Source organism: Pristiophorus japonicus, chromosome 22 (assembly GCF_044704955.1).
Source record: "Pristiophorus japonicus isolate sPriJap1 chromosome 22, sPriJap1.hap1, whole genome shotgun sequence".
In the NCBI taxonomy this organism is placed as follows: domain Eukaryota; kingdom Metazoa; phylum Chordata; class Chondrichthyes; family Pristiophoridae; genus Pristiophorus; species Pristiophorus japonicus.
The window spans coordinates 41704078-41729934 of record NC_091998.1 but is presented as its reverse complement, the minus strand read 5'-3'; the positions used below and the strand labels follow the sequence as shown (position 1 = coordinate 41729934).

Below are 25857 nucleotides of genomic sequence, written 5' to 3'. Positions count from 1 at the left end.
AGGGAGTGCTGCACTGCCGTCTTCCGAATGAGACGTTAAACCGAGGCCCGGTTTTGTTCCGCCCTCCACTCGTTTCAATTCCGTCTTAAAACTGGCTTCAGGAGTCCTGTTGCTGGACAGTCTGGGTTACTTATCATAAGAACAAAAGAATTAGGAGCAGGAGTAGGCCATCTGGCCCTTCAAGTCTGCTCCGCCATTCAATAAGATCCTGGCTGATCTTCGACCTCAACTCCATTTTCCTGCCCTGTCCCAACATACCTTGATTCCCCAAGACTCCAAATATCTATCTCATCTTCAATATGCTCAACGACTGATCCTCCACAGCCCTTTGGGGCAGATAATTCTAAAGATTCACAACCCTCTGAGTGAAGAAATTCCTCCTCATCTCAGTCTTAAATGGCCAATCCCTTATCCTGAGACTGTGCCCCCTGGTTCTAGACTCTCCAGTCAGGGGAAACATCCTCTCTGCATCTACCCTGTCAATCCCGCTCAGAATCTTATATTATTCAATATGATCACCTCTCATTCTTCTAAACTCCAGAGAGTATAGGCCCAATCTACTCAAATTGGGGCGTTTAGGCCCAATCTACTCAAACTGAGGAGTACAGGCCCAATCTACTCAAACTGAGGAGTACAGGCCCAATCTACTCAAACTGAGGAGTATAGGCCCAATCTACTCAAACTGAGGAGTACAGGCCCAATCTACTCAAACTGAGGAGTATAGGCCCAATCTACTCAAGCTGGGGCTTATAGGCCCAATCTACTAAATTTTGAGAATATAGGCCCAATGCACTCAATGTGATGAGTGAGAGAGGGATGGATTGGTAACACGGTGACCCAGTCACAAGATTCACGTATGAAAACCTCAAGCCTGCGTCACAGTGCATGCTGCACGCCACCATTTCTCTCGTTTGTCTAACCCTATCGGTCCCAACCTTCTGGCCTTGTGGCCGACGGCTGCCTTTTCCAGCTGCCTTCACAATTAGCCGTCGCTGCCGCGCCTTCCCGGTGAATCCCGGTGTGACCGTACGAGGAGGCAGGGAGAGCGTCGGGTCTCGGAGAGCTCTTTTATTTTGATTGACTTTACTGTTGAGTCAGCGCTCACGTGGTCGCAGCCAGCAGTGTATTATACAGCTGAGCAATTAAACCGATTAAAGAGGGCATTGTGGACCTGTGCAGCACACTGACAATAAAAGCAGCTGATCGGCATCCAGTGACTCCTTCAGAAACAGCTGGACAAACAAGTGTTCACTCAGCTGGGCTGAAGGTTGCAGGGATGGGAATGCACCTCTGCCCGCATTGGTTTCCTGTGCTGCTGGGGAGGGGCATCTATCGGAGGCAGTTATGTTGGATGGTGGAGGTGTGGGAATAGGCAGGTTTTCCGCAGTTTCACTTGGGGAGCAGAGAGCTTTGGACAGAAATCGAAGGCATTTGAAGTGTGAATCTAATAAAACCTTGCAAGAGCCGTCCGTGATGACGGGAAACGGTGAATGCGATTTCAGTGTGGCAACCCGATCTTTGGCCTCGTTGGATTTATTTTTATAGGGCGCTTTGGAATGGTGTGATTTTTACCTCGGAAAATCCAAGCGGCAAAGTGCCCATTTTAATCGCTGTGCGGCAGCGGGGGGGGGGGGGGGGGGGGAGTGAGAGAGGAAGCAGAGTGTCTGTATTAGCATGTTTCTGCCACCTCCGTCTTCAAGTAATCTCTGCAGATCTTTGCAGAGCTTTGTTGCAATTTCACAAGTTATTTAGGTGTGAAGTCAGGGAACAGTGTCTTCTTTCGAAGCTGCCCTTTTTCACGCGACCAAAATGCTTTCTGTTTCTCTGTACATAGGAACAGGAGGAGGCCATTCAGCCCCTCGAGCCTGTTGCGCCCTTCAATGAGCGCTTGGCTGATGTGCGACCGAACTCCATATACCCGCCTTTGGCCCAAATCCCTTCATACCGTTGCTTAACCGAAAGCTATCGACCCCCACGTTAAAATGAACAGTTGATCTCTCACCAGTTGCCGTCTGTGGAAGGGAGTTACAAACTACAACCACCCTTTTTGTGTAGGTGTGTTTCCTAACTTCACTCCTCAAAGGTCTGGCTGTAATTTTTAGAGAGTGCCCACTTTTCCTAGAATCTCCACCCAGCGGGCTCTGAAATGTATTTTCTTGTAAAATCTTTCTCTGACAATCTTGTCTTCAGAGGCTGTGAAGACAAGTCACAGAGCTTTTTATGCTCATGACAAAACTAAAGTATATTTCAAAGAGCTGTGGGCATCGTGGAAGTGTACACTACAGTAATATATATGCATCCAATAGTCTCATTTTATCAAGTCAGTTTTGGTCACTTGGTAGCTCGCTCGCTTCTTTTAGAAGGTCGAGGGTTCTAGCTCCGCTAAAGACTTGAGTGCATAATCTCGGCTGACACTCCAGTTAGTGCTGAGGGAGTGCTGCCCTGTCGGATGAGACGTTAAACCGAGGCCCCGTCTGCCCTCTCAGGTGGATGTAAAAGATCCCATGGCACTATTTCGAAGAAGAGCAGGGGAGTTATCCCCGGTGTCCTGGCCAATACTTATCCCTCAGTCAACAGCGCCAAAAACAGATTGACTCGTCATATATCTATTTGCTGTTTCTGGAACCTTGCTGTGCACAAATTGGTTGCCAACATAATGACTCTGCTTCAAAAGTAATGCACCCGTTGTGAAGCTGTTTGAGACATTCTGAGGATGCAATAAACTGCTACTTTAATTCAAGTGTATTCTTATCATAGAATCACAGAACTTTACAGCACATCGTGTCCACGCTGGCCAAAAAAGAGCAAATAGCCTAATCCCAGTTTCTAGCTCTTGGTCCGTAGCCCTGTAGCTTACGGCACTTCAGGTGCATATCCAAGTACTTTTTAATGTGATGAGGGTTTCTGCCTCTACCACCCTTTCAGGCAGTGAGTTCCAGACCCCACCACCCTCTGGGTGAAAAAAGTCTTCTTACAATTAACCTACAATAAATAAGTGGAGGAGACACACAGGGGTGCAGCGGCTATCATTTATGTCCAAACAAATTGAACTTCACAGAATACATAATGCAACATAACAAAATAAAGAAAAATAGAACTATCAAAGAAAATTTCACAGCAATGAAAGTGGATGCTCAACACATGAATATAAAATGGTTTGATGTGAATGTCTATCATAGAAAAGATACAGGCCCGGATTTCCCCACCGGCATTATTTTAACCTGTTTAAAATAAATGGCTTCATGCCGGAGATGCATTAACTCAAATCGGACAAGCTAGGCTAGCCTCATAAATAGAAATTGGTTCTGCACTCATTGTTCTGACTGGGGATACAGGGCCTGTCCTCATTGGCTTGACTGAGGGTCCTGCTCCTTGGTGGCATGCTGGTTGCCAGGGAAACATTTGTCCTGCAGCAAGCATGTTCCACAGTGGCTGGATCAAATGAACAGGGCTGGTGTCATTCAGACAGTGAGCAGATCGGTCCAGCCCCAATATGGAGTGAAAACTGATTGGCGTTCCCTCGCAGGCTGAACAACGCGGCCCATTATGGAGAAAGCCAATCATGTGACGATATTAAGTCACGTTGACAAGATGTACTTGAACAGGAAAGACTTTGCAGGGCCATGAGGAACGAGTGGGGGAGTGAGAATAATTAGATAGATCTTTCAAAGAGCCGATGCAGGCATGATGGGCCGAATGAGCCTCCTTGTGTATTGTATGATTCCATGTTTCATGCCCTCCTCCCTTGTAGGGCAGACTCCCGCAGGGGCATGCTCCACGCTCACGGGACCTTCGGACACCTTGTTCGACCAGCTCCTCCTCGTGTACACGCCCGCACACTTGAGCGTGATCCCGTCCTTACTCCACATCTACACATCCACACTTCCAATGGGCTCACTCAGGAGCAGCGACCCTGACTAAGTTGTTTATTGCCCCACCTGCTCCCAAAGCCAAGGTCTTTGAGGCTAATTGTAGCACATAAAAACATACGAATTAGGAGCAGGAGTCGGCCATTCGGCCCCTCGAGCTTGCTCCGCCATTCAATAAGATCGTGGCTGATCTTCGACCTCAACTCCCCATATCCCTTGATTCCCCTCGAGTCCCAAAATCTATCGATCTCAGCCTTGAATATACTCAACGACTCAGCATCCACTGCCCTCTGGGGCAGAGAATTCCAGAGATTCACAACCCTCTGAGTGAAGAAATTCCTTCTCATCTCGGACTTAAAAGGCCATCCCCTTATCCTGAGACTGTGACCCCTGGTTCTAGATTCTCCAGCCTCTCCGCATGTACCCTGTCAATCCCCTTTAGAAACTTGTACGTTTCAATAAGATTACCTCTCATTCTTCTAAACTCTGGAGCGTTCAGGCTCAATCTACTCAATCTCTCCTCGTAGGACAGCCCTCTCATCTCAGCACTGCTTCTGTCCCAGCCCAGCTAACTTGGCACAGGCTGAGAAGCAAGACTAGGACCTTCCTAGTCTGCTGGCTTAGCTTGACACTGGTCAACACATTTCACCAACTGCTGCAGTCGGAGGTGTTGGGAAGGTTTGGTTGCAATAGATTTAAAAATGGTAGTTTCGAAACCATAATGAGGAGAAATGTTTTCACAGAGGTTTGTTACGATCTGGAACTTACTACCTGAAAGGGCAGTGGAATCAAATTCCAAGGGAACTTTCAAAAGGCAATTGGACATGTTCTTGAAGAGGACTAATTTGCAGGGTTATGGGGAAAATAGCCGGGGTGTGGGACTAAATGGGACAATCTTTCAAAGAGCTGGCACAGGCACGATGAGCCGAATGACGACCTTCTTCTGTGCTGGAAGATTCTCTGGGAGTGAAGGACTGTTCTTCAATCGCATTGGCTGCGACTGACTTTCGTAAACCTTGTGAACATTGCTATCACAGCAGCATGAGGACATCGGAGCCCACGGTTAAATTATAAGATTCTAAGTGACGGCTTACACCTTCCACCCAACCATCTATCATTTTTCTCATGTAGAAAGAAAGACTTGCATTTATATAGCGCCTTTCATGACCACCGGACGTCTCAAAGCGCTTTACAGCCAATGAAGTACTTTTGGAATGTAGTCACTGTTGTAATCGTGGCAGCCAATTTGGGCACAGCGAGCTCCCACAAACAGCAACGTGACAATGACCAGATAATCTGTTTCAGTGATGTTGATTGAGAAATCAATTTTGTCCCAGGACACCGGGGAGACCTCCCCTGTTCTTCGAAATAGTGCCGCGGGATCTTTTACGTCCACTTCAGAGGGCGGACGGAACCTCGGTTTAACGTCTCATCCAAAAGACGGCACCTCCGACAGTGCAGCACTCCCTCAGCACTGCACTGGAGTGTCAGCCTGGATTTTTGTGCTCAAGTCTCTGGAGTGGGTCTTGAACGCACAACCTTCTGACTCAGGCAAGGATGCTGCCCCCTGAGACACACAATGTTATACAGGAGCAGACTTTCCCGACCCTGCATTGTATAGCCACAATGCACAAGGTGCAAAGAGAATACTCAAAAGTGGTTGGCCAGCCAGCTGTTGAATTGTTAATTATACGTCAGCTACATTACACACATTAACAGTGGACAGGGACTTTGACCCCATGTGTGGGGTTGGAGTACTAGGTCTAAGATGTACTTTGAAACCCTCAATGCTGAGTTTTCAATTTTCACCAACAAAATAAATTAAATGCTTTCTTTTCCAGACTTTTTTAACTGTTGAAGGACCGATCCTTCCTCACTTATGATGTGCGCATATCCTACTCAGCATTTGAAATCTTTCCAAAGGTCAGGATGTATAAGCCTATTCCATTGATATTGATGAAGCCCACACCTAAAGTTGCAAATCTAAGTTCAAATCTAAGGAAGACATCCTCACAAAACACTTGTAATGTATTTGCTTCATGGGTTCTTTGCTTCAGAATTCATAGCAACACATTGCTGTTCAGAACTAGTTGGTTTATTAACAAAGGTTTAACAATCACACCGCACATTACCAGCTCATCCACCAGGTTCACAACTGCATACCTCATCGTGGATGACCTAGACCCAACTGGCTGGGGTTTTATTGAGTCTTGTGAACATCACATGACTGGCTAAGCCACTCACAATGCAACAGCTCCACAACTATTTTTGTAAAACCATAATTCAAATGCCCCCTTATTAAAGGGGCACTAAAACTGACAAATTAAACAAATTAAACTTTTAATATTAATGGATCAAATTAAAATTTGGTTGCCGGGGGTGATGATGCACTCCAGTCCCTCCGGCGCCCACCTCTTGCGGAAGGCCGTGAGCTTACCGGTGGACACCGCGTGCTCCATCTCCAGGGACACCCTGGCTCGGATGTAACCGTGAAAGAAAGACAGGCAGTCGGGCTGAACGACCCCCTTGACCGCCCGCTGTCTGGCCCTGTTAATGGCCCCCTTGGCCATGCCCAGGAGCAGGCCCACGAGGAGGCCTTCCGACCTGCCTGCTCCCCTCCGCACAGGGTGCCCAAAGATCAGGAACATGGGACTGAAGTGCAGCCAGAATTTGAGGAGCAGCCCCTTCAAATAACGGAATAGGGGCTGCAACCTCGCACACTCAACATAAACGTGGAACACGGATTCTTCTAGACCGCAGAAATTACAGGCGGCCTGGGAGCCCATGAACCGACTTAAAAACCTATTGCACGGGACTGCTCCGTGCAACACCCTCCAGGCCAAGTCCCCAATAAATAAAGGAAGGACTCCTGCGTAGAGAGCACTCCATTGGGGACCCCACCTTCCTCCGGCAGGCAAGATGGGCAACAGCTCTACAAACCTGAGCATACTTACAGGTGCATAAATTACACTACTGGGCTCACCATCAATCCCCCTCAACCAGGGCATCACGAGCCCCACTGGAATAGTTTCTGCCTCCGCTCCATTCCTCTTTGAGACGGGCAAACTCAGATTGTGTTATGAGACTTTGACGCAATGTTTCAAAACTGAGATTGATAAATGTTTGTTCATTTATGGGATGTGGACGTCGCTGGCAAGGCCGGCATTTATTGCCCATCCCTAATTGCCCCTGGAGAAGGTGGTGGTGAGCCGCCTTCTTGAACCGCTGCAGTCCGTGTGGTGAAGGTACTCCCACAGTTCGGGAGGAAGTTCCAGGATTTTGACCCAGCGACGATGAAGGTGAAATATTTCCAAGTCGGGATGGTGTGTGACTCGGAGGGGAACGTGGAGGTGATGGTGTTCCCATGCACCCGCTGCCTTTGTCCTTCTCAGTAGTGGAGGTTGTGGGTTTGGGAAGTGCTGCCGAAGAAGCCTTGGCGAGTTGCTGCAGGGTTACGGAACGAAAGTGCGTAAATGGTGTTGAGATACAGATCAGCCACGATCTCATTGAATGGCGGAACGGGCTCGAGGGGCTGATTGGGCTACTCCTGTTGCTATGTTCCAATGGGACACCTTTTGAAAGCTTTGTAGGATCAGGAAAAGAAATTTCAGTCACAAGTTGAGAATGCAATGAAATGGGAATAATGGGCAAAAGTCTGTGTACCTGAGAGTTAGAGGGTAGGACATTGAAAGGACAGAACTGAGTGCACTATTCAACAGCAACAACAACTTGCCTTTATATAGTGCCTTTAACGTAGCAAAACGTTCCAAGGCGCTTCACAGGAGTGTTATAAAACAAAAATTTCACACCAAGCCACATAAGCAGAAATTATGGCAGATGACCAAAAGCTTGGTCAAAATGGGAGGTTTTCAGGAGAGTCTTAAAGGAGGAGAGAGAGGTGGAGAGGTAGAGAGACGGAGAGGTTTAGGGAGGGAGTTCCAGAGCTTTGGACCTAGACGGCTGAAGGCACGGCCAGCGATGGTTGAGCGATTATAATCAGGGATGCTCGAGGTCAGAATTTGAAGAGTACAGATATCTGGGGGAGGGGGGGGCGGGGGAGGTTGTTGTGAGGGCTGAAGGAGATTACAGAGATAGGGGAGGATTCATTGTAACAAAACCATTTATCAGAATGATCACAACAAGGAGAACCTCCAATCATCATTTGAATAATCCTGAACTGCTTCCACTGCATGTTGACTGTTTTTCCTGTAAGAGACGTAACAATCATTTATAATGTCATATCACAAAGAATTATTTGCGACGTGGTAATGAATATTGTCATTCATGTTAAAAATTTTTTCAATTTATGGTACACTGGTGAAACGCGATGATGGACATTTAACGCCTGGTATTATTTCTTCCACAGTGTGATGATTAGTGAGGACAGAAATGCCATATGTCGATCGTTACAGTCGTGTTTGTGGGTTCCTGGACATTGAGGAGAATGAAGGCAGTGGGAAGTTTTTACGGCGATACTTTATTTTGGACACGTCGGACAATGCGCTGTTGTGGTACATGGACAACCCCCAGGTTTGTTTCCGTGACATCGTTGTTTGTGGTGTGTCATCTTGTGTGTATAGGGCTGCTGTAATGTTTTGGTAAAACAAGCTGTGAGAACATTGGAAGCATTGTTTATACTGGTCTGGACTTCGACACCTTACAGTCACCTCCAGCTTACTGATCACCAATCTGCATAGATAGGGCAACGACTGAACGCCCATAGTTCCTGCATTCTCAACAGTGCACACTGAAAACACTCATTCGGAGAGAGAGGGGAAAGATTTATTACGCACAATGCTGTTGGAGTATTGCCACAGGGAATGGTTGAGGCAAAGATCATTGCGTCTTTCAGTGATCAGAGCAGGAGCAGGCCACTCAGCCCCTCGAGCCTGTCCCGTCCTTCAATGCGATCACGGCTGATCTGTATCTTAACTCCACCCACCCGCCTTGGCCCCACATCCTTTTATATCTTTAGCTCGACAAAATCTGTCAATCTCAGATTTAAAATGATGAACTGAGCTCGCATCTACTGCTTTGTGTGCACACTGCTCCCACCCTTTGCGTGAATAAGTGTTTCCCAACTTCTCTCCTGAATGGCCTGGCTCGGATTTTAAGGTTATGTCTCCTGGTCCTAGAGCCCCCGCCTCAACCAGCGGAAAATGTCTCTATCTACCCTATCGTTTCCTTTCAAAATCCTAAAAACTTCCGTCAAATCACCTCCTAACCCTTTATGTTCCAGGGAATAAAATTCTGCTTTTAGTAAAGGGAAAAAAGAATAAATATTTGAAGCAAATTGTTACGGGGAGAGTGCGGGGAGTAGGATTAATTTGGGATTGCTCGATGTAATGTGTCGGGTGGTCCTGTTCTGTGCTGTAAGCTTCTACAGAAACATAGAAATTTACAGCGCAGAAGGAGGCCATTTCGGCCCATCGTGTCCGCGCCGGCCGACAAAGAGCCGCACGGCCCTTGGTCAGCAGCCCTGACATATAAACCTATGTACAAAGACGGAAAGGTAAAAAGCACCCAGCCCAACCAGTCCGCCTCACACAACTGCGACACCCCTTGCACCGAAACATTCTACACTCCACCCCAACCAGAGCCAGGCGATTTATGATTATTCCTGACTGACCCTGTCTGGCCAATTCTTGCTGCTCCAGTAATAATTATACTCTTGCACGGAACTCACCTTGATTGTCTTCTGGTCCCAATCTCACTCTATTACTGACTGCATTGCCTACAGCGGAGACATTCAAGCTACAGTGTAAAAAATATCCAATTGAGGAAAATTATAAATATGGTTGTTAGAGTTACCTAGAGATCAAAATTTGGGAAATATTGTTTTATTAGTTCATGGGATGCGGGCATCGCTGGCCAGGCCGGCATTTATTGCCCATCCCTAATCGCCCTCGAGAAGGTGGTGGTGAGCTGCCGCCTTGAACCGCTGCAGTCCGTGTGCTCCCACTGTGCTGTACAGCCACTTTTAGAGTGGAAGCACATCTTCCTCGATCTCGAGGGACTGCCTATGGTGATGCTGAAGGTGCTGTTAGGGAGGGAGTTCCAGGATTTTGACCCAGCGACGATGAAGGAACGATGATATATTTCCAAATCAGGCACGTGACTTGGGAAGGGAACGTGGAGGTGGTGGTGTTCCCATGCGCCTGCTGCCCTTGTCCTTCTAGATGGTAGAGGTCATGGGGTTTGGGAGATGCTGCTGAAGAATTGACATACATATTCTTGCCAGGGCAGCTTTTCAAAGCCGCTGACAATTTTCACCCTCTAAAATCTGCCAATTAAAAAAATATCTCTACATTTCCACCACGGGGAGATTGAAAATGTCCCATGCAAAAGAGTGCAGTGATTTTTTTATCAGGGATAGGAACTGCCGAATTTCAACATATGTGCTTTGAAGTAGGTTCATTTACCGGTAATGATCTTCAGATGATAAAAAGTGTAGCGACATCAGGTTTGAAACGCACCAAGCCGGAAAGCCAAGTATCACTGGGGCACCTTGAATTTCAACCCCTGGTATTGGTTAGCCATTATTTTCTTCTTTGACAGAACGTCTTCATCTTGCTCTCAAAATGAATGAATTTGCTCCAGAAATGATGAATGCTTGATTTGACAACAGCCGGAGTGCATTATCCCAAGTGACTGATGCAAATCCTGCACTCGGTCCGCAATGTTGGATTTTTTTTTTTGATGTGTCACAAACAAAGTGATTTAATACCCAAATGAAATGCAATTGATTAATAAGGTGTGTGACATCATCTCTCATCTGGATACTGTTAGGGTCCAGAGAAAATCAAAGTGTGTTTCGGATTACCACACTAATTGTAAATCCGCCATGTCTATTTCTGCCCAGCTCCAACAAGTGCAGTTCGAGTTTATGATGGGTCCACGCGGTGCCCATCTGTCTTTCGATTTCCAGCATTGTCGTGCAAATGGCCCTGTTGCAAGAAAACGTCACGTTGCATTTATGTAGTGCCTTCGACGTTTCAAAGGAGCGCTGTCAAACAAAGCCAGTCTGGCATCTGTCTGAGGCTGGACAGGGCAGTTCGTAAGCTTGACCCCGAGATGAGCTTCCGACTCCGTATCTGCTCTATCGCCAGGAGCGCCTAATTCCACCCCAATTGTCCTTGAGCCGCTGCAGTCCTTGTGGTGAAGGTACTCCCACAGTGCGGTACAGTCACTTTTAGAGTGGAAGCAAGTCTTCTTCGATTTCTATGATGATGGTGAAGGTGCTCCCACAATGCTGTTAGGGAGGGAGTTCCAGGATTTTGACCCAGCGACGACAAAGGACCGGCCGATATATTTCCAAGCCAGGCGTAATATCGCCCGACTCCGCCCCTGCCTCAGCTCACCTGTTGCTGAAACCGTCATCCATGCCTTTGTTATCACTTTTTTTGCCGCTGATTAGGGAATAAGGGGTTATGGAAAGTGGGCGGGGAAGTGGACCTGAATCCATGATCGGATCAGCCATGATCGTATTAAATGGCGGAGCAGGCTCGAGGGGCTGTATGGCCTACTCCGGCTCCTATTTCTGATGATCTTATGCTCCCTTTAGAATCATAGAATGGTTCGGCCCATCCTGCCTGTGCCGGCTCTTTGGACGAGCCCATTGCTGTGCAACTAGTATTTATCCAACCCCCTTTTGAAAGTAACGATTGAATCTACTTCCACCGCCCTTTCAGGAAGCGCGTTCCACATCATCACAACTCGCTGCGTAAAAAAAAAAGTTCTCCACACCTCGCCTCACCTTTTGCCAATTACCGTCAGCCAGTCGCTGGAATCAGTTTCTCCGTATTAACTCTATCAAAACCCTTCATGATTTTAAAACCTCTATTAATTCTTCCCTTAATCTCCTCTGCTCTAAGTACAAGCCCAGCTTCTCCAGTCTCTCCATCATCATCATCGGCAGTCCCTCGGAATCGAGGAAGACTTGCTTCCACTCTAAAAGTGAGTTCTCAGGTGGCTGTACAGTCCAATACGGGAATTACAGTCTCTGTCACAGGTGGGACAGACAGTGGTTGAGGGAAGGGGAGGGTGGGACTGATTTGCCGCATGCTCCTTCCGCTGCCTGCGCTTGATTTCAGCATGCTCTCGGCGATGAGACTCGAGGTGCTCAGCGCCCTCCCGGATGCTCTTCCTCTACTTAGGGCGGTCTTTGGCCAGGGACTCCCAGGTGCCGGTGGGGATGTTGCACTTTATCAAGGGAGGCTTTGAGGGTGTCCTTGAAATGTTTCCTCTGCCCACCTGGGGCTCACTTGCCATGTAGGATTTCCGAGTAGAGCGCTTGCTTTAGGATCTTGTGTCAGACATGCGGACGATGTGGCCCGCCCAACAGAGCTGGTCGAGCGTGGTCAGTACTTCGATGCTGGGGATGTTGGCCTGAGTGAGAACACTGACGTTGGTGCATCTGTCCTCCCAGTGGATTTGCAGGATCTTGCGGAGGCAGTGCTGGTGGTACTTCTCCAGCGCTTTGAGGTGTTTACTGTATATGGTCCACGTTGCTGAGCCATATAGGAGGGCGGGTATCACTACAGCCCTGTAGACCATAAGCTTGGTGCCAGAGGTCCTCCACAACTGAAGACCCTCATCCCTGGTACCATTCTGGTAAATCTCTTCTGCAGCGTCTCCAAGGCCTTTAATTCCTTTCTAAAGTGTGATGCCCAGAATTGACCATCTCTGTTCTGAGGAGAATAAGTCCAGCTTTCTTCTCCTTTCTGTCGGTGTCACCACCGACAAAATAACTCGGGTGGTTTCACAGACAAAGACCAGCTCCGAATGGGTTGAGACACGTTCCATATGCAGCTTTGAAGGTAAACAAACTGGTAAGTGGAATACAAATGGGTGGTTTCAACCTACTTCCTTGTGGGTTGAGCAAAACTATAAAACTGGCCAAGATACAACACACATTGGCAGCCCCCCTTGAACTGGTGCAGAAATGACAATGTCACACGGGTGTGATCTTCTAATGCCGGGTTCGAGCACATTGTCAGGCAAGATTAGCAACACCTTTTGCCCTGCATGTCAGCCCTGGCTCAGTGGGTAGCACTCTCATCTCAGAGTCAGAAGGTTGTGGGTTCAAGTCCCGCTCCAGAGACTTGAGCACAAAAATCTAGGCTAACGCTCCCAGTGCAGTGCTGAGGGAGTGCGGATGAGACGTTAAACCGAGGCCCCGCCTGCTCTCTCAGGTGGTCGTAAAAGATCCCGTGCCACTATTTCAAAGAAGGGCAGGGGAGTTATCCCTGGGTGTCTTAGGCCAATATTTATCCCTCAATCAACATCACAAAAACAGATTATCTGGTCATTATTGCTGTTTGTGGGAGCTTGCTGTGTGCAAATTGGCTGCTGTATTTCCTACATTACAACAATGACTGCACTCCAAAAGTCCTTTATTGGTTGTAAAGCACATTGGGATATCCTGAGGTTGTGATAGGCGCTATATAAATGCAAGTTCTTTCTTTTTGCATTTGAGCGAAGACAAGAAACAACGAAGGAGAAACTCTTCTATATCCCAGAACTGATGCCCCTCGTCTTAATGAGCACAAAATGAAAGGGTGAAAAACCTTTCAAATGGTGCCAGCAAAGCCTCCATTTTGCCCTTTCCTGCCTGTTATCTTCTGTGGTGCAGCTTCAGTTATCATTTTTCAAACAGAATGAGTCCACATTCACAGTGTCTGCAGCTCACTGAGCAATGATTGAGAGATGGTGGCAAAATGTTCAAAACGTGTACAAGTCTTCGGAAAACAAACCTCAAACATAACATCAGTGGCCCAGGCCAGGTCAGTGCAGGTACAAAATGGACCTCTTTCTATTTCTAAACTCGGCTGTGGAAAGCTGTGTGAGTGCCAGCCCGGAAACACATCGGTCCATCTTCATTCAAATATAGCAACTGCTTGTGCCACGCTTTTGTGACCTGAACTTTGTCTGGTTCAGTTGGCTGGCACAAGCGGATAAAGGACACACACTTGGAGCTGATAGGACATATCTGCAGGTCATCTTTTACTCAAGATAACATCAGAAGCAATGCCACCATGTGCCATGTCTTTTTTTTTATCAGTTCAATCTTTTCCCCCTCCCCATATCTCCTGAAGATGATATCTCCCTCTGTGGGGCACAACAAGGACTTGCTTCGACTGCAGAAATAATGTTGCAAGGCGCTTCACAGAGGCATCATTTCTTTAGTAATGGACAGCGAGCCAAAGACCGAGATGTTAAGAGATGAGGGAGGGAAGGAGGGAGTGGGAGAGGGAGGCGGAGAGTGTGGGAGGGAGGGACAGAGGGAGGCAGTGAGTGTGGGAGCGAGGGAGAGTGGGAGGCAGTGAGGGTGAGAGGGAGGGAGAGAGGAAGGCACTGAGTGTGGAAGGGAGGGAGGGAGAGGGAGGCAGTGAGTGAGGGAGGGAGGGAGAGAGGGAGGCAGTAAACGTGGGCGGGAGAGAGGGAGGCAGTAAACGTGGGCGGGAGAGAGGGAGGCAGTGAGGGTGGGAGGGAGGGAGAGGGAGGCAGTGAGGGAGGGAGGGAGAGAGGGAGGCAGTGAGGGAGGGAGGGAGGCAGTGAGGGAGGGAGGCAGTGAGTGAGGGAGGGAGGCAGTGAGGGTGGGAGGGAGGGAGAGAAGGAGGCAGTGAGTGAGGGGGGGAGAGAGGGAGACAGTGAGGGTGGGAGGGAGAGAGGGAGGCAGTGAGGGTGGGAGGGGGGAGAGAGGGAGGCAGTGAGGGTGAGAGGGAGGCAGTGAGGGCGGGAGGGGGGAGAGAGGGAGGCAGTGAGGGGGGGAGAGAGGGAGGCGGTGAGCAAGGCAGTGAGTGTGGGAGGGAGGGTGCAGAAAGCAAGCGCAGGCAGTGGAAGGAGCGTGTGGCAAACCAGTCCCACCCACCCTTTCCCTCAACCACTGTCTGTCCCACCTGTGACAGAGACTGTAATTCCCGTATTGGACTGTTCAGTCACCTGAGAACTCACTTTTAGAGTGGAAGCAAGTTTTCCTCGATTTCGAGGGACTGCCTATGATGATGGTTCTGTGTGTGGACGAGGCTTCAACTGATCATCCAACCTGGAGAGGTGCAAGGACACCTGCACTATGGAGAAACCATGGAAATGTGGGGACTGGGAAGGGATTCAATTAACCGTCCCAGCTGGAGACTCATCGACGCAGTCACAGCGGGGAGAGGCCATTCACCTGCTCCGTGTGTGGGACCTTCAAAGGAGGAGCAGCGTGGTGGCATACCACTACAAGGTAGCGCGAGCCGGTCCGGGGGGGGGGCGACTGGATTGGGTGTCACCAGAATCCAGGTCACTGACTGGAGCGTGGGCAGGTACAGCAGGAGCAGCGAGATCGGGGCGAAGGAGCGGTGAGAGATTGTAGAGGGACGTGATCGAGGTCCAGGAGAGCCGTGAGTTCGAGGCCCAGAAGAGGCGAGGGCCCAGGGGCAGCATGGGCCAGCCCACACTGCGATATATGTGCGCACTAGGACCGTGCAGCAGAGCTGGTCTCCAGTCGTCCTGGTTAACCCTTGCCACTGGACCAAGACCTAGCTCTGTCAAGCCCGTGTGGTGGCTGGTGTGCAACGGTCACCACACGTTAAAAAAATCCACGCACAGACATCTTCCACCCTTCAGCTTGTAATTTGGGATCTGGAATATTAGGTCCTTCATTGAAACACCTGTGAACTCATCCTTTTTTGATGTGGAAGCAAATCATCCTCAATACGAGAGAGAGAGAGAGAGAGAGAGAGACAGAGACACGCCTTTTACTACGTCAGGACTTCCCAAATCGCTTTACAGCCAATAAAGTACTTTTGGAATGTAGTCACTGTTGTAATGTAGGAAACGTGGCAGCCAATTTGTGCACAGCAAGCTCCCACAAACAGCAATGTGATAATGACCAGATAATCCATGATTGTGATGTTGATTGAGGGATGAATATTGGCCCAGTGTGTTGATGCACAAACCAGTAGCAATGCCACGCCATGCAAAATGACTTACTGCCAGACCTAAACCTTTGCCCTTACTGCCCTGAGTGCTGGCTAGACATCTAATTGTATCTGTCTGCCAGACTGATTTGCTAAGTCTTTATCAGTGCTTCGGATAGTGTCAGATATCATTTTGCAGGCACCGATGTCTGAATTTAAGTTGCAGGAAACCAGTGGATACAGAGAACAAACAGCAAGGCTAGCTTGAGTGGTTTATGAACATTATCTGAACTTTAGGATAATTTCTTCACAGGAAAAGAGTGAACTGATATCAAAAAAATTGCATCCTGTCATGTATGTAACCTTCATGTAACTGTAACCTCATAACAACACTGTACACTGTATACACCTAAGAAATGCACACTTTGACCACAGGGGGGTGAACTTGTGGGAGACACTCCTCACCTGGTCATCCAGGTATATAAAGGGAGGTCCCACGCAGGGTCATCACTTCTTGGTCCTGTGAATAAAGGTTCAGGTCACAGAGTGACCTTGTCTCCAGAATGTGCCTCGTGTGAATTTATAGTAGTGTGTAAGGACACGACTAATCCTGCCTACTCTTTTGGCTTTTCGAGTCTTGTCAAAGAATTGAAATGTCAAAATACTGAGATTTAAATTGTTCAGGAGCACATGGGCCGGGGTGTCTCTGTGAGCCAGTACCTAGATTGGGGCATAGATTTAAAGTAATTGATAGCAGGATTAGAGGGGAGTTGCTTTATTCACCCAGAGGGTGGCAGGGGTCTGGAACTCACTGCCTGATAGAGTGATAGAGGTAGAAACCCTTGCAATGGCATGTTAGCCTTCATAGCGAGAGGATTTGAGTATAGGAGCAGGGAGGTGTTACTACAGTTGTACAGGGCCTTGGTGAGGCCTCACCTGGAGTATTGTGTACAGTTTTGGTCTCCTAATCTGAGGAAGGATATTCTTGCTATTGAGGGAGTGCAGCGAAGGTTCACCAGACTGATTCCCGGGATGGGGGGGGGGATTGTCCTATGAGGAGAGATTGAGTAGATTAGGCCTATATTCTCTAAAGTTTAGAAGAATTGAAAGATACAAAATTCTTACAGGGCTTGACAGGGTAGATACAGGGAGAATGTTTCCCCCGGGCTGGGGAGTCTAGAACCAGGGGTCACAGTCTCAGAATAAGGGGTTGGCCATTTAGGACTGAGATGAGGAGAAACTTCTTCACTCAGAGGGTGGTGAATCTTTGGAATTCTCTACCCCAGAGGGCTGTGGAGGCTCAGTCGTTGAGTATATTCAAGACGGAGATCGATAGATTTTTGAATATTAAGGGAAACAAGGGATATGGCGATAGTGCAGGAAAGTGGAGTTGAGGTCGAAGATCAGCCATGATCTTATTAAATGGTAGAGCAGACTCGAGGGGCCGAATGGCCTACTCCTGCTCCTATTTCTTATGTTCTTATTTTCTGATACAATTCAGTAGAGAATCAAGCTGAATATAGAAAGTACAGGGGAGAACCGAAAAAAGAAATAAGAGGGGCGAGGAGAGTATGAGAATAAATTAGCGTGTAACATAAAAGGGAACTCAAAAGTCTTTTTATAAATAATGAGAGGCTAGTCAAAGGAAGGTTTGGCTGATTAGGGACAGTAAAGGAGATCTTCTTGTGGTGGCACAGGGCATGGCTGAGGTACTAAATGGGGACTTTTCATCTGTCTTCACAAGAGAAGAGGATTCTGCCACTGTCACAGTAAAGGAGGTGGTAGTCGAGAAGTTGAACAGGATAAAAATAGGTAGTCATGGTACTTAAAAGGTTGCCAGCGCTCAAAGTAGGTTAGTGTGGTTGATGTTGTGTACATGGACTTTCAGACGGGGTTTGATGAAGTACCACATAATAGACTTGTTAGCAAAATTGAAGCCCATGGGATTCATACCATATCATCAGAGGCAGTCCCTCGAAATCGAGGAAGACTTGCTTCCACTCTAAAAGTGAGTTCTCAGGTGACTGAACAGTCCAATACGGGAATTACAGTCTCTGTCACAGGTGGGACAGACAGTCATTGAAGGAAAGGGTGGGTGGGACTGGTTTGCCGCACGTTCCTTCCGCTGCCTGCGCTTGGTTTCTGCATGCTCTTGGTGATGAGACTCGAGGATACTCTTCCTCCACTTAGGACTGTCTTTGGCCAGGAACTCCCAGGTGCCGGTGGGGATGTTACACTTTATCAAGGAGGCTTTAATGGTGTCCTTGAAACGTTTCCTCTGCCCACTTGGGAATCGCCTGCCGTGTAGGAGTTCCAAGTGTCACGCTTACTTTGGGAGTCTCATGACGGGCATGTGGACAATGTGGCCCGCCCAAGGGAGCTGGTCGAGCGCGCTCATTGCTTCGATGCTGGGGATGTTGGCCTGATCGAGAACACTGACGTTGGTGTGTCTATCCTCCCAGGATCTTGTGGAGACATCGTTGGTGGTATACCACCAACGATGTCGCTACAAGATCCTGCAAATCCCATGGGATTAAAGGGGCAGAGGCAGCATGAATACACAATTGGCTAAAGCTTTAGAGAGGGTGCAGAGGAGATTTACTGGAATGGTGCCAGGGATGTGAGACTTCAAAGAGAAACAGGGGTTGTTCTCCTTAGAAGACTAAGGGGAGATTCGTTAGAAGTGTTCGAAACCATGAACAGGGGAGGATTCAGAAAAAAAGTGACGCATGTCACATATCAACGGCTAAATACTTTAGAATCTTTAGAGGAATATAGAAAGATAAGAGGTAAAATTAGAAAGGATATTAGGAATGCTAAGAGAGAGCACGAGAAATTCTTGCCCAGTAAAATTAAGGAAAACCCTAAGATGTTCTATAAATATATTAAGAGTAAGAGGGTAACTAAGGAAAGGATAGGGCCTATTAGAGACCATGAGGGTAATCTTTGTGTGGAGGCGGAAGATGTTGGTAGGGTTCTTAACAAATACTTTGCATCTGTTTACTCAAAGGAAAGGAGGTAATGCAGATACTGATATCGAGGAGGAGTGTGATATTCTGGATGAAATAAATATAGTGAGGGAGGAAGTATTAAGGGGCTTAGCAGCTTTGAAAGTAGATAAGTCCCCAGGCCCGGATGAAATGCATCCCAGGTTGTAAAAGAGGAAATAGCAGAGACCTTGACCATCATTTTCCAGTCCTCTTTGGATCTGGGCATGGTGCCGGAGGATTGGAGGACTGCTAATGTAGTATCCTTGTTTCAGAAGGGAAAAAGGGATAAGCTGAGCAATTACAGGCCTGTCAGCCTAATGTCAGTGGTGGGAAAATTATTGGAAAAAATCCTGAAAGACAGGATAAATCTGCATTTGGATAGGCAAGGATTAATTAGGGACAGTCAGCACGGATATGTTAAGGGAAGATCGTGTTTGACTAACCTGATTGAATTTTTTTGAGGAGGTAGCCAAGAGGGTCGATGAGGGTAGTGCGTACGATGTAGTATATATGGACTTGAGCAAGGCTTTTGATAAGGTCCCACATGGTAGACTGGTCATGAAGGTTAAAGCCCATGGATCCAGGTCAAAGTGGCAAGTTGGCTCCAAAATTAGCTTGGAGGTAGGAAGCAAAGGGTTATGATTGATGGATGTTTTGTGACTGGAAGGATGTTTCCAGTGGGGTTCCGCAGGGCTCAGTACTGGGTCCCTTGCTTTTTGTGTTATATATCAACGATTTAGATTTGAATATAAGAAGTTTGCACACGACACTAAAATTGTCTGTGTGGTTAATAATGAAGAGGAAAGTCACGGGCTGCAGGAGGATAGCAATCTACTGGTCAGGTGGGCAAAGCAGTGGCAAATGGAATTTAATTTAGAGAAATATGAGGTGATGCACTTTGGGAGGGCTAATAAGGCAAGGGTATACACATTAAGCGGTAGGCCACTTAATAATGTAGATGAACAAAGGGACCTTGGAGTGCTTGTCCACAGATCCCTGAAAGTAGCAGGCCAGGTGGAAAAGGTGGTTAAGAAGGCTTGGGAATGCTTGCCTTTATTGGCCGAGGCATAGAATATAAGAGCAGGGAGGTTATGCTTAAATTGTATAATACTTTGGTTAGGCCACAGCTGGAGTACTGCGTGCAGTTCTGGTCACCGTATTATAGGAAGGACGTGATTGCACAAGAGGAGATTTACTAGGATGCTGCATGGAATGGAGAATCTTAGTTATGATAATAGATTGGATAGGCTGGGTTTGTTCTCATTGGAACAGAGGAGGTTGAGAGGAGACTTCATCGTGGTGTACAAAATATTGAGGGGACTGGACATAAAGGGTCTATTTCCATTGATGGAGGGAGCATAGTTTTAAGGCGGTTGGTGGAAGGTTTAGAGAGGATTTGAGGGGGGGGCTTCTTTACGCAGAGGGTTGTGGGGATCTGGAACTCGCTGCCTGGAAGAGTGGTGGATGCAGAAACCCTCACCACTTTTAAGAGATGGTTGGATGGGTACTTAAAGTGAAGTAACCTGCAGGGTTACAGACCTAGAGCTGGTAATTGGGATTAGACTGGATGACTTTTGTTGGTCGGCGCAGATATAATGGTAAGTACTGCAGGGAATAGAATACGGCCAGGGTGATCTCCTGGACTAGTTTCGATCACCTGGATGGGTCGGAGAGGAATTTTTCCAGATATTTTCTCCCTAAATTGGCCTGGGTTTTTATCTGGTTTTTGCCGCTCCCAGGAGATCACATGGCCTGGTTGGGGTGGAGTGTAGATGTTTTTAGTGCCTCAATGCGAGGAGTATTTGGAATAAGGTGGACGAATTAACTGCGCAGTTAATGGCATCACGGAGACATGGCTCCAGGGTGACCAAGACTGGGAACTCAACATCCAGGGGTATTCAACATTTAGGAAGGATAAACAGAAAGGGAAAGGAGGTGGAGTGGCATTGCTGGTTATAGAGGAAATTAATGCAATAGTAAGGAAGGACATTAGCTTGGATGATGTGGAATCGGTATGGGTGGAGCTGCGGAATACCAAGGGACAGAAAACGCTAGTGGGAGTTGTGTACAGACCACCAAACAGTAATAGTGAGGTTGGGGATAGCATCAAACAAGAAATTAGTGTTGCGTGCAATAAAGGTACAGTAGTTATCATGGGCAACTTTAATCTACATATTGATTGGGCTAACCAAAACTGGTAGCAATGTAGTGCAGGAGGATGGTTTTCTAGACCAATATGTTGAGGACCCAACTAGAGGGCTGACCACCTTAGACTGGGTGATGTGTAATGAGAAAGGACTAATTAGCAATCTTGTTGTGCGAGGCCCCTTGGGGAAGAGTGACCATAATATGGTAGAATTCTTTATTAAGATGGAGAGTGACGCAGAGACGAGGGGCCTGAACTTAAGGAAAGGTAACTTTGATGGTATGGGACATGAATTGGCTAGAATAGACTGGCGAGTGATACTTAAAGGGTTGACGGTGGATAGGCAATGGCAAACATTTAAAGATCACATGGATGAACTTCAACAATTGTACATCCCTGTCTGGAGTGGCTAACAAGGGAAATTAAGGATAGTGTTAAATCCAAGGAAGAGGCATATAAATTGGCCAGAAAAAGCAGCAAACCTGAGTACTGGGAGCATTTTGTAATACAGCAGAGGAGGACTAAGGGTTTAATTAGGAGGGGGATAATAGAGTATGAGAGGAAGCTTGCTGGGAACATAAAATCTGACTGCAAAAGCTTCCATAGATATGTGAAAAGAAAAAGATTAGTGAAAACAAACGTAGATCCCTTGCAGTCAGATTCAGGTGAATTTATAAAGGGGAACAAAGAAATGGTGGAACAGTTAAACAAGTACTTTGGTTCTGTCTTCACGAAGGAAGACACAAATAACCTTCCGGAAATACTAGGGGACCAAGGGTCTAGTGAGAAGGAGGAACTGAAGGAAATCCTTATTAGGCGGGAAATGGTGTTAGGGAAATTGATGGGATTGAAGGCCAATAAATCCCCGGGGCCTGATAGTCTGCATCCCAGAGTACTTAAGGAAGTAGCCCTAGAAATAGTGGATGCATTGGTGATCATTTTCCAACAGTCTATGGACTGGAGGGTAGCTAATGTAACACCACTTTTTAAGAAAGGAGGGAGAGAGAAAACGGACAATTATAGACCGGTTAGCCTGACATCAGTAGTGGGGAAAATGTTGGAATCAATTATTAAAAATGAAATAGCAGCATATTTGGAAAGCAGTGACAGGATCAGCCCAAGTCAGCATGGATTTATGAAAGTGAAATCCTGCTTGACAAATCATCTCGAATTTTTTGAGGATGTAACTAGCAGAGTGGACAAGGGAGAACCAGTGGATATGCTGTATTTGGACTTTCAAAAGCAGAAGATTATCTGAATGGCGGCAGATTAGGAAAAGGGGAGGTGCAGCGAGACCTGGGTGTCATGGTACATCAGTCATTGAAAGTTGGCATGCAGGTTAAGCAGATGGTGAAGAAGGCAAATGGTATGTTGGCCTTCTTAGCTAGGGGATTTGAGTATAGGAGCAGGGAGATCTTTCTGCAGTTGCACAGGGCCTTAGTGAGGCCTCACCTGGAATATTGTGTTCAGTTTTGGTCTCCTAATCTGAGGAAGGACGTTCTTGCTATTGAGGGAGTGCAGCGAAGGTTCACCAGACTGATTTCCGGGATGACAGGACTGACATATGAGGAGAGACTTTATTCACTGGAGTTTAGAAGGCTGCAAAGAGATTTAGATAGGTTAAGCGAATGGGCTAAGGTTTGGCAGATGGAATACAATGTCGGAAAGTGTGAGGTCATCCCCCTTGGGAAAAAAACAGTAAAAGGGAATATTATTTGAATGGGGAGAAATTACAACATGCTGCGGTGCAGAGGGACCTGGGCGTCCTTGTGCATGACTCCCAAAAAGTTAGTTTGCAGGTGCAGCAGGTAATCAGGAAGGCAAATGGAATGTTGGCCTTCATTGCGAGAGGGATGGAGTACAAAAGCAGGGAGGTCCTTCTGCAACTGTACAGGGTATTGGTGAGGCCGCACCTGGAGTACTGCGTGCAGTTTTGGTCACCTTACTTAAGGAAGGATATACTAGCTTTGGAGAGGGTACAGAGACGATTCACGAGGCTGATTCCGGAGATGAGGGGGTTACCTTATGATGATAGATTGAGTAGACTGGGTCTTTACTCGTTGGAGTTCAGAAGGATGAGGGGTGATCTTATAGAAACATTTAAAATAATGAAAGGGATAGACAAGATAGAGGCAGAGAGGTTGTTTCCACTGGTCGGGGAGACTAGAACTAGGGGGCACAGCCTCAAAATACGGGGGGAGCCAATTTAAAACCGAGTTGAGAAGGAATTTCTTCTCCCAGAGGGTTGTGAACCTGTGGAATTCTCTGCCCAAGGAAGCAGTTGAGGCTAGCTCATTGAATGTATTCAAGTCACAGATAGATAGATTTTTAACCAATAAGGGAATTAAGGGTTACGGGGAGCGGGCGGGTAAGTGGAGCTGAGTCCACGGCCAGATCAGCCATGATCTTGTTGAATGGCGGAGCAGGCTCGAGGGGCTAGATGGCCTGCTCCTGTTCCTAATTCTTATGTTCTTATGTAGGATGAGAGGGGATCTCATAGAAACATATAGTATTCTGACAGGACTGGACAGGTTAGATGCAGGATGAATGTTCCCAATATTGGGGAAGTCCAGAACCAGGGGATATAGTCTAAGGATAAGGGCTCAGCCATTTAGGACTGAGATGAGGAGAAACTTTTTCACTGAGATTTGTTAACCTGTGGAATTCCTTACCGCAGAGAGTTGTTGATGCCAGTTTGTTAGATATATTCAAGAGGGAGTTAGATAAGGCCCTTACGGCCAAAGGGATCAAGGGGTATGGAGAGAAAGCAGGAAAGGGGTACTGAGGTGAATGATCAGCCATGATCTTATTGAATGGTGGTGCAGGCTCGAAGGGCTGAATGGCCTACTCCTGCACCTATTTTCTATGTTTCTATGTTTCTGCAAGGGGTGTTGCAGTGGTGTGGGGCAGACTGGTTGGGCTGGGTGTTCTTTGCCTTTCCGTCATTGTTCATGGGTTTATTTGTAACCTTAGGACTGCTGACCAAGGGCCGTGTGGCTCTTTGTTGGCCGGCGCAGACACACTGGGCCGAAATGGCCTCCTTCTGCGCTGTAAATTTCTGTATTTCTATGATAGCGGGTAACATAAAAGGGAACTCAAAGCTGTTTGGCAGAAGAGCCAGTAATCAGAGGACACAGATTCCAGGTAATTGGCTGTAGAACCAAAGATGACATGAGGAGAAAATTATTTACGCATTGACTGTTAGTGTTTTTTGTTTGTTCCTGGGATGTGGGCATCGCCAGCAAGGCCGGCATTTATTGCCCATCCCTAATTGCCCTCGAGAAGGTGGTGGTGAGCCGCTGCCATGAACCACCGGTGGTGAAGGTGCTCCCACAGTGCTGTGAGGGAGGATTTTCACCCGGCGACAGATAGGGAATAGCAATATGTTTCCAAGTCAGGATGGTGTGTGACTTGGAGGGGAATGTGGAGGTGGTGGTGTTATGATCTGGAACGCACTGCCTGTAAGGGCGGTGGAAGCAGATTTAATAGTAACTTTCAAAAGGGAACTGGCTAAATACTTGGAAGTGGAAAACATGGCAGGGCTGTGGGTGAAAGAACAGGAGGGGTGGGACTAATTGGATCGCTTTTTCACAGAGCAGGCACAGATTCGATGGGCCAAATGGCCGCCTCCTGTGCTGTATCATTCTATGATTCCATGAATGTTAAGATCCATTAACAGTTCTGCCTCCAATTGGTTTATTTTCATGTTACAAGCACCAAGAGTATAATCTATCACAAAGGTCATGTATAATGAATGATGGATTGCTAACATCTGGACCATAGCTATTCCTTTCGCCTATGTTTGTGCATATTACACTACTCCATATCTCAGCCGTCAGTCCCTTCAACTCACACCAAAAGAAATCGTCATGGCTGAAATGTTTTTGATTCTATACTCCCTGCTCAATATCCAACGGTAACCACTTGCGATCCCTCGCCGGCGGTGTCAGCCGGGAAGCCTGACATTGCCAGTCCAGTCCCGATTGTGCGCAGGAGTTCAAACACGCAAAAACTCTGGGAAATCTCAAACCGCCAGACTTCACTTCAAAATTTGAGTTCTGTAACAAATTGGCATCTATGGCATGTTTTGAGCCTGTCTTATGCAAGTGAAGAAACTTGCCTCAAGAAGGCCTGATTCATTTCATATAAGAACATAAGAAATAGAAGCAGGAGGAGGCCATTTGGCCCCTCGAGCCTGCCCCACCACTTAATAAGATCGTGGCTGATTTGATCTTGGGCACAGCTCCACTTCCCTGCCCGCTCCCCATAACCCTTGACTCCCTTTATTGTTGAAAATATTTACAGCAACATCATCATAGGCAGTCCCTCAAAATCGAGGAAGACTTGCTTCCACTATAAAAGTGAGTTCTCAGGTGACTGAAAAGACCAATACGGGAATTACAGTCTCTGTCACAGGTGGGACAGACAGTGGTTGAGGGAAGGGGAGGGTGGGACTGGTTTGCCGCACACTCCTTCCGCTGCCTGCGCTTGGTTCCTGCATGCTCTCGGCAATCAGACTCGAGGTGCTCAGCGCCCTCCTGGATGCACTTCCTCCACTTAGGGCGGTGTTGGGCCAGAGACTCCCAGGTGTCGGTGGGGATGTTGCATTTTATCAAGAAGGCTTTGAGGGTGTCCTTGAAATGTTTCCTCTGCCCACCTGGGGCTCGCTTGCCGTGTAGGAGTTCCAAGTAGAGCGCTTGCTTTGGGAGTCTTGTGTCTGGCATGCGGACAATGTGGCTCACCCAACGGAGCAACAATAGTTTGATCCACAACTGGAAGCAGTGATTGAAGTGCGACAGATGTTCCCCAAACTATGATAGAACTTGCAGACGGAAACGCTGAAGTAAAGGCAGGAAGCTAAGCCTGGCAAAAAGGGGAGGGAACAGAACATTTTGGATTAACAAATACCATTATAGGCCGCAAGCCGCAATAAATATTCCTGCAAT

At 47.4% G+C, this 25857-nt stretch overlaps 1 protein-coding gene across 1 annotated transcript in view; it reads left to right on the top strand.

Annotated features, from left to right (window-relative positions):
* Positions 1–25857, top strand: part of LOC139234969 (pleckstrin homology domain-containing family A member 2-like) — a 138230-nt gene that overhangs the window by 30341 nt on the left and 82032 nt on the right. The window contains exon 2 of the mRNA XM_070865962.1: positions 8236–8399. Coding sequence (XP_070722063.1) covers positions 8259–8399 — 141 coding nt within the window. The 5' untranslated portion in view covers positions 8236–8258. The remainder of the gene's footprint in view (positions 1–8235; positions 8400–25857) is intronic.